This window comes from Triticum aestivum, chromosome 7A (genome assembly GCF_018294505.1).
Source record: "Triticum aestivum cultivar Chinese Spring chromosome 7A, IWGSC CS RefSeq v2.1, whole genome shotgun sequence".
Taxonomy (NCBI): Eukaryota; Viridiplantae; Streptophyta; class Magnoliopsida; order Poales; family Poaceae; genus Triticum; species Triticum aestivum.
Genome location: NC_057812.1, coordinates 291656077 through 291665583, shown reverse-complemented (window position 1 = coordinate 291665583; position 9507 = coordinate 291656077). Strand labels below are relative to the sequence as shown.

Below are 9507 nucleotides of genomic sequence, written 5' to 3'. Positions count from 1 at the left end.
TATTTGTTCCTAATTTCTACACTGTTCATCTTCAAACTAATAGCAAATTAGGGATGTTAGGGGGGGGCAGGGCCCCTACTGGTCCCCCTGTCTCTGCCACTGCATGTGGTGGGCCTTGGAGAAACACAAAGTCCCAACATAGTTTGTTATCCTCATCAACATGTAAAATAATGTTGTGACAAATGTTCGAACAAGGACACTGATGACTTTCCGATTAAAATAGGACTATACCAAAGGGTAGCTTTATGCCCTTATCATTTTGCATTGGTGATGGATGAAGTCACAAGGGATATACAAGGAGATATACCATGGTGTATGCTCTTTGTGGATGATGTGATGCTAGTCGATGATATCGGACCAGGGTTAACAAGAAGTTAGAGCTATGGAGACAAACCTTAAAATTGAAAGGTTTAAGATTTAGTAGAACTAATACCAAGTACATGTGGTGCAGTTTTAGTACTACGAGGCACGAGGCGGAGGTTAGTTTTGATGGCAGGTGATACTTTAGAAGGACACATTTGGATATTTGGGATCAACGTCGCAGAAGGATGTTGTTATCGATGAGGATGTGAGCCATCAAATCAAAGCCGCATGGATGAAGTGGCGCTAAGCTTCTGCCGTTCTCTGTGACAGAGAGTGCCATAAAAGGTAAAAGGCAGGTTTTATAAAATGATGTGATAAAAGAGTGTCACAAAAGGTAAAAAAAACAGATTTTATAGGACGGCAGTCGACCCACAATGTTGTACGTCATCGAGTGTTGGCCGACTAAAAGACGGCACGCTCAACAGTTAGTTGCAGCGGAAATGCGCATATTGAGATGGTATCCGTGACCACACAAAGGAGTGATTGGATCCAGAATGATAATGTGCGAGATAGAGTTGGGATAGCACCGACTAAAAAGAAGCTTGTCAAACATTGTATGAGATGGCTTGGGTATATTCAGCACAAACCTTCAGAAATTTCAGTGCATAGAGGATAGATAAAGCGTGCTAATGATGTCAAAAGGGGTCGGAGTAGACCAAAGTTAACATGAGAGGAGTCCATAAAAGGAGATATGAAGGACTAGAATATCACCAAAGAACTAGTCATGGATAGACTGGTTATCCATGTACCCCAACCATGAGTTATTTGCGAGATTTTATGTGTTTCAGCTCAAGCCTGCCTCAACTTGTTTGGAACTAAAGACTTTGTTATTGTTATTGTTGTTGTTTGGTACTTTTTTTATATCACCTGAACATATTTACATCATAGTAACATAATTTTAAAATGTCATGAATATATTTTTGGACCGTGTGAAGATTTTCTTAAACATTTTCTTAAAGCCACACACTTTTTAGAATAGTGCGAAACATCTTTTTAACTTGCACGTACATTTTTTCACATTATATAACTTTTAAAGTGTCATGATTTTTTTAAAAACACGGTAACATTTTTATAAATGTCATAAACGTCTTTTTTAATGGCACGGACATTTTTCAAAATTGCAGGAACAAAAAATTCACGCCGTTTTAACATTTTCCGAATGCACTGCAAATGTTAATTTTAAATAAATTAATTGGAAGTATATGTATTTAGAATATTTGAAATATAAAAAAGAAAATAAAAAAGGAAGCAAATAGTGTGTGTGCCTACATGCCTACGTATGTGTCCATTTGTGGGTGAGCCATATAGATTTTTGTTTCAGGGATGGGTGAGCCAGATAGATAAGCACTGTAACGTGAGCTGCCGCTGTATTGAGCCAGCCCATATCCGTGCGTTGCGACCGAAGCATGCATACAGCTCGTAACAGACGAACTATAGCAGCGCCCAACAATTTCCCTTACACAGTCAGTCAGAGTGTAGCGTACTATACTATTTGGAGCCCAAATCTGCCTAGGGTGGGCCATATACAAAGCCTGGGCCAGGCCATATACAAATTAATCTGTAACTGGACTGACCCGTGAACATACAAATTAATCTTTGTCATAGGAGTTACTTTGTAATTTCTTTGATTTTAAATCCAAATCAATGTACCTGTAACAATTATAAATATGATAAAATTATAGGTTTTCTAAAATTCATGATGAGATACGTTTTGATGTGGTCTACACAAAAAAAAAATCATGTGCTCCCTCCGTAAAGAAATATAAGAGCGTTTAGAGAGTACTTTTATGATGAATAGTACATCTGTTAGAAATCCATGATCTCTTTTTGTGGTTCGCAAAAATGGTATTTCACCGAGAAATTTTACAAACAAGTAGTATACATCCATATCTATGTATTCTTTAAAAAAATTGAAACTTAGAAGTTTTCTGAATAATTTAAAATCTGGGCTTCATGCCCGGGAGCTGAAAGCAATTTCCGCTTTGAGGTGCCGTGCTTTGATGACATATATATATGGCCCACCGCACTGGAATACCCATTTTTACCGCATTGTGTAGAAGGGACTTGAACCCGTGTAAAAAGAAATAAATACCTTTGCATCCAGGAGCAGTATTTAGTCAAGAGTGTGCTTGCAAGGTTGCACCTGTATGCTCTGCTGATCAGATGTGTGCTCCAGAGCTGTCAATCATCTTAGTTCATGGCTCATGTGATTACTATCACGTCAGCATATCAATGTGTAAAAGGATCATGGGCCAGTTCTTTTGCAAGATTCTCCCAGAATCAGACCCCTCCCCAGCTTACACCGAACAGTCATGCTGTCTAATAGGTAATAGACTGCAGCCATGGGAAATCCTCCGTCACCACACAGCTGCTTCAGCGTAATTCTGCTTTACATGACCGTAACCTGCTCGGAAATGAATGAAAACCACTGTGAGTTTCTCAAAAGGAAAAATTATAAAGACGGGAAATTTATCTTTAATATCTATATATTTTTAGATCATCAGGGAGTAGCCTGCTGGGTCTCATATTGTTGGAATGAAACCAGCCACAGCAGGTTCAACAGAATCTTGGCCTTCAAGCCAAAAGTTTAGACACAAAAGCAAAGAGCAGAAATGGAAGTACATTACGAAACAAGAGCCATAACAAGCTTTTTTCATCATTCTGACTGCTGCTTCTGGACGTCCAGTCTTCGCATATGATTTAATCTCGAATTCCGATGCAAAATAAAGCGTAAGAAAGTACAAACTATATATGCCAACTCACGAATTCGCTAAGTGCGTCACTAGATGCCATCAAGAAGCCTGTTTCAGCACAAAATGAGATCAAACGATTGACAAAAGAATTGGCGCTAGTACCAAATGATCTCCAGTTGTCCACGAATTTGGTTGAGATGATAACCAGGTTAGCTGCACTATTTCTGTAGGCCTGTTAGGGATGGCAGGAAGAAGCAAGGAAATGAGGGCACCGCGTCACAACCAAGACCTTCCTAACAGAATTGGTGCTGGAAATCAATTTGGCCGGGCCACAAGGTACAACAGCCGTATTGAATTGTCCACCAAGCTGCTTGAACCAACCAAGACCTTCCTAACCAAATTAATGCGTAACAAAGGAAGCTGCTTCTTAACTCTCTAGGCCCTACAATGCTCCCCCGCCCTCATGTCTTTCAGCTACCGCACGGATCAGTACTCAGTACCACGGCCATGGACATGTTGTAAGCTTCGGAAGGTCGCACGAAACATCCCAAGGAACCCACTTGATGGTGGCTCTCCAGCTGACGCTGTCCTAAATGTCCCCTCCGTGTTGACGAAAGCTCAAACTTGAGTAATTGTCTGAATAATGCTTCTGCCCAACATGGCACCACTGCCTATCGTACTACGTACGTCGCAAATCATCTAACCACTTTGGCCTCCACAAGGACCCCGATGCACTAACTGCATGTCGACCCACCGATATCCAGTTCAAATCATTGCCTCTGTTATAGCCAACATCGCATGACCACATTTATGATGGCCTTGCTGCTTTGCTAACTGGTGTCAAAACAAAATCACACGGAACTGTTGGCACAATTCTATATTACGCACTGCACCGTTCTAGAAAATGTGATGATAGCTGAATCATCTTGAGCCAATCACATAGCACCTGAAACAAAAAGGGGCAGGAGGAAAATCAGCAAAAGCAACATAAAAGGCTTCTGTAAAATTTCTCAAAATCATAATATGGGAGAACGGTAGACCTCAGTTTTGGATTCTCCTTGAGCCAGGTGGAATACAAAATTAACGGACAAACAAAAGCTGCATAATAACGCACGGAAGGGGCAGCAAGTTGGTAAATATTTTTATTATCCAAGATATGTTGCTTCAAGCACAATTCTCAGTAAACAAGATAGTGTCTCGTACAGCTATCTTTACAGCTCAACCCACTGTGGTTCTCAGTCACGTACCAAGCTATCAAAGATGGCTCCACCATGTGTGTGTTAGCAACCCAGGCCCAGCTCCCGGTCCATCGGCATATGCTCGGACGTTTTCGGTGCGCATCGGACACTCCACTATAAGCAGAAAGCCCACAACATCCCAAAAGACCGGCCTGAAGGGAGTGTGGCACTCTCCCTTATAAGGAGCTCCTAGCCTCCTCCCATATCCGAGGTGGGACTAAAGTCACTGGCGTTGCCCAAGGTCAGGTTCCTGACACCCCACCCCCCTAGGGAAGCCCCCCTTAGGGTGGCGTGGGGCCCAGCTCTGATACCACTTGTTAGCAACCCAGGCCCAGCTCCCAATCCATCGGCATATGCTCGGACGTTTCCGGTGCGCATCGGACACTCCACTATAAGCAGAAAGCCCACAACATCCCAAAAGACGGCCTGAAGGGAGTGTGGCACTCTCCCTTATAAGGAGCTCCTAGCCTCCTCCCATATCCGAGGTGGGACTAAAGTCACTGGCGTTGCCCAAGGTCAGGTTCCTGACAGTGTGAGAGGCAGTGGTCCTATGCATTCAGTCCTTCAAAGTTGCAACCACGTACAAATAGGAACATCCCACCAAGGGAGTTCATGGTCTTGTCCCCTGACGATTTGCTATCTGTGATAGTTGTGGAAACGAAGATGCAGATTTCCCACCAGACCTGCCCACTATAAATATAGGATCATGGAACAAACCATCAACACACACACACAGACCGACTTTTTTCTCTGATTATTCCATCTCAGAGTCACAGCCCATCTCCTTGAAACAAAACAAGCAACCATGATCAGCTCCAGGAAGCTAGCTCAACTTTCCAAGAAGTGGCAGGGCATTGGCGCCATTGGGCGAAGAAGGTTCGCAACATCAGACAAGGATATCCACCCGTCATGCAGCTCAGTTGCAGGCAAGGGCCACTTCGTTGTCTACTCTTCCGACGGGAGGCGGTTCGAGATCCCCCTGGTGTGCCTCCGCACAACGGTCTTCGAGGAGCTCCTGAGGATGTCTCAGGAGGAGTTTGGGTTCACAAGCGATGGGGGGATCACGCTGCCTTGTGATACAACAATGGTGGAGTATGTGATGTGTTTGCTAAGGAGAGAGGCCTCCCAAGATGTTGAGAGGGCACTCCTCAGCTCCATAGTGACGACTTGCCACCGCCCAAGCAGAGTGATGCAACCACCCAGCGGACTTAACCAGCAATTCATTGTGCACAGCTCCTGAAAAACGAAGATCTGGCAGCTTCTTTCTTTTTTCACCTTCCATCTTTTTTTTCCCGGACGTACTTTTGGAGCACACTTCTGTGCAGATTTTTTCCAATTGTCCCGTGGATGTACAGATGGATGCATGTAAGAATAATCACATTGTGATTTCGAATACAAGGATCAAGCTTACCACATTGAAACAATATCTACTACTTTTTTTTCTCATTCTCAAATGCATCTAAATCCATGTCATTTTGTACTACAAGATAACACCAAGAAGACACACGTTTTAGAGTCTATACAGTGAAGGCGAAACAAACGAAAAGAAACTATATTGTTACTACTAGGTTGTAATAACATTATACCATGGGAAGGAGGGAGCACTGTTTTAGAGTCTACAATATTCTTTTATGTATGGATGCCATCAGAGAAGTGAGTTCCAATACCAAATGATGTATGAAATTGTAAGCAAGTTGCTTGAATCAAGAAAGACCTTCCTAACTGGATTAACGTCGGCAAAATCTGTACCAAACCAGCAGATCCAATTCTTTATACACAATTAACAAAAGGTGCTGCTTCTGTAAACCTCCTACAAAATCTGGAGCCTACATGCTGCAGTACTGATATTTGCTAGTATACCACTGAGAAGCTCATGAAGTGACTGACCTTCATAAGTTTCAAATAAGAAAAATGAGCTTCATCATCCAAGGAAGCCCCTGCGGAACATCCTAAGTAACCTAATTCTGCAGCATGTACGTATCCAACCATCTAACCACCACATCTCAGCTAGGACCTCTGCAAGGACCACGAGTGCATGCGCCAACTGCAAATTGGCCCAGTACTATCCAATTTAAATCACATTGCCTCCATTGTAGCCAACAATGCATGGATAGACTCATGGCCTTGTTTGCTCACCAACTACTGTCAGTGATTACTACGCGTAAGTCATGGACCATTTGCTCACCTACCAGATATACATCAGATTCACAACCAAGGAATATCCTCATTTCATCCATAGAATAGCATTCCAAATACAAAAAGCCTAGATCTGATAATACGATGTGTTTATCTTCAGTCCGTTCCCTCCTAAACCATAACAAGAACACATTGTTTTAGCTTCTCAACAGAAAAATGCTTAAGCACAACAAACCACATCAATGACAAATTACTTGGCAAGGTTTAAACTTATGTTCGGATCTTAACCGTTGATCCTTCATGAAGAGTATCACCTGAAGCCATGTGACCAGTAAACCCTATAGTGGTATGGTAATAAGCACAGGATTGGGGTGCATGCATACAGAGCCATTGGGAAGTTTGACAAAATCCTGTGGAATTTAAACACCCTAGACTAGTGGTAGAAACATAGCTGTATTTATGTATGTAAGTAATTGGTGTTTTTTAAGTCTTAACCTAAATAGCAGTAGTACTGCTTGGCCAACCCCCAAGGTTCCTAACTCCAAGCCTATAGTAGAATCTAAGCGGAAATACGAGTTTTTGTATCAGCTGAAGCCTGAATTAAAAAGTTTAAATAGGAACATGGAACCTCTAGTTTGCTCAGATCATTGCATTACATTTACATGATCCACCTTTCTAGAAGATGTGGTGATAGTTAAGTCATCTTGAGTCAATCACATGACACTTGCAGCGAAAGGGAGATGAGGAAAATCAGTGCATGAAGCAGAGTAACTTCTCTAAGATTTCCTGAAATCGTAAGATGGCGGAATGATGCAATGCACCTCATGTTAAGATAACACTGAACATGCGCAATACAAAATTAATCAGGCACGCAAAAACTGCATAATAGCATATAAAAGGGCCAATATGTCAGTAAATATATTCATTATCTCAAATCAAGCTAGTTAAAGGGCTGTACCCAAAACTTTGTACCGCCGTGTGCGCATGTTAAAGCTCAACCAGCTGTGATGATGAATTATGCACTTAGCCAGCAAAGATGGCTCCACCATGTGAGAAAAAATGGTCCTGGGCAACAAATCTTGCAAGTTGCAACCACAGATAGCAACATCACACCAAGGGAGTTCATGGCGTTGTCTATGGAACACTTGGTCTTTGTGATAGTTGTACAAGATTCAGACCCTACCATGACACACGCGCCCTATAAATACATGATCACGGCACAAACCATCGCCACACACAAGCTGACCTTTTTTCTCTGATCATTTCTTCTCAGAGACACATTCCATCTTCAAAATCAAAACAAGTGGCCATGATGAGCTCCAAGAAACTAGCTCAACTTTCCAAGAAGTGGCAAGGAATCAGTGCCATCGGGCGAAGAAGGGTCACAACAACGGACAAGGATGTGCACCCGTCCTGCAGCTCAGTTGCAGGCAAGGGCCACTTCGTTGTCTACTCCTCCGACGGGAGGCGCTTCGAGATCCCCATAGCGTGCCTCCGCACGATGATCTTCGAGGAGCTCCTGAGGATGTCGCAGGAAGAGTTTGGGTTCACAAGTGAGGGGAGGATCACACTGCCTTGTGATACGACAATGATGGAGTATGTAATGTGTTTGCTCAGGAGAGAGGCTTCTGAAGATGTTGAGAGGGCGCTTCTCAGCTCCATAATAACGACTTGCCACCACCCAAGCAGAATGATGCAAGCAGCCACTGGACTTCACCAGCAATTTTCTGTGCGCAGCTCCTGAAGAGTGAACATCTCCAGATTCTTCTTTCTGTTTTCATGTTCCATCTTTTTCCCCGGTTGTACTTTTGGAGCACACCTTTTGTGCAACGTTTTTCCAAGGGTGCCGTACTGTGGATGTACAGATGGATGCATGTAAAAATAATCACATTGTGTTTAGAAGAAGAAAGAATCAAGTTTAGCCAATTGAAACAATATCTAGTGCTACTACTGCTAGTTCAGTTTCTGCACTGTATTAGAGAGGTCACCACAGAAGCCAACTAGGAATGAAGCCAAGTAGGAATCACATGAACAAAACTAAGAAATGGATTGCATGTGAGATGCTGGAAAATATCAAAATAATCAGACCACAAGGTGCAATGGCCATATGAAATTGTTGAGCAAGTTGCCTGAACAACCAACAACCTTCCTAACCGGATTAATGTCTTTTTTTTTAAGTAATATACCCAACTAGCAGACCCAATCCTCTATACACCATTAACAAATGATGTGCTTCGGTAGGCCTCATATGACTCTGGAGCCTACATGTTGTAGTAATATCTCTTAGCCACTACACAACTCAATACTCGGTATTTCTATTTGCTAGTACTACTGCGAAGCCCATGAAGTGAGCTTCATACTCTTCAAAAGAGAAGTGAGGCCTATCAGCTAAGGAAGGCCTCATCAAACATCCTAAGTTACCCACTTGTGCAGTGCGTATCCAATCATCTAACCACTTATTCACAGCTATGGCCTCTGCCAGGACCACAAATGTATGTAGCAACCGCATTAATCCAGTTCAAATCACATTGCCTCCATTATAGCGAACACTGCATGAGCAGACTCATGGTCTTCTTACCTGCCAGTTGCCAACTAGTGTCATTGATGACACACGGGAGTCATGGACCATTTGTTCACCTACTAGCTATACAATTGATTCAGAAGCCCTGATAAATGTCCTCACCTCATCCATAAAAATATGATTGCAAATACTGAAGCCTGGACCTGATAACACAATGCATTCCCTCCTAATAGGGCTTAAGAACAATAAGGCACACCAATAACACATTGCTTCGAATGGTTTAAACATAACTTCAGAGGTCATCGGTTCTTGCTATCCTATGTAAGACCTGGGACGCCCGTAATGCCATGGTTTTCCATCATGTAAACCACGGTCAGGAACATCCTCGACAACTTCACCAACTGGTCTCATCGGTTCACCAAGGCCGGTCATAAGGATGACACTAATGCTTGGCGCCTATGCCTTTCTTCACATTTAGACCTGCTTGTGCCAAACTCTGTCCTGGCAACTTTGAGTAATATATTCAGGTGGTGGAGCCCCCTCTCGAAACAGGCTT

At 42.8% G+C, this 9507-nt stretch overlaps 2 protein-coding genes across 2 annotated transcripts; both read left to right on the top strand.

Moving 5' to 3' along the window:
• The first annotated feature begins 4604 nt into the window (after window positions 1-4604).
• Window positions 4605-5707, top strand: LOC123152559 (auxin-responsive protein SAUR36). The gene has a single exon (XM_044572080.1). The coding sequence runs from the start codon at window positions 5100-5102 to the stop codon at window positions 5532-5534; it is 435 nt and encodes a 144-aa protein (XP_044428015.1). The 5' UTR covers window positions 4605-5099; the 3' UTR covers window positions 5535-5707.
• Window positions 5708-7508: 1801 nt separating this feature from the next.
• LOC123152558 (auxin-responsive protein SAUR36) lies at window positions 7509-8479 on the top strand. The gene has a single exon (XM_044572079.1). The coding sequence runs from the start codon at window positions 7740-7742 to the stop codon at window positions 8172-8174; it is 435 nt and encodes a 144-aa protein (XP_044428014.1). The 5' UTR covers window positions 7509-7739; the 3' UTR covers window positions 8175-8479.
• Window positions 8480-9507: the final 1028 nt, after the last annotated feature.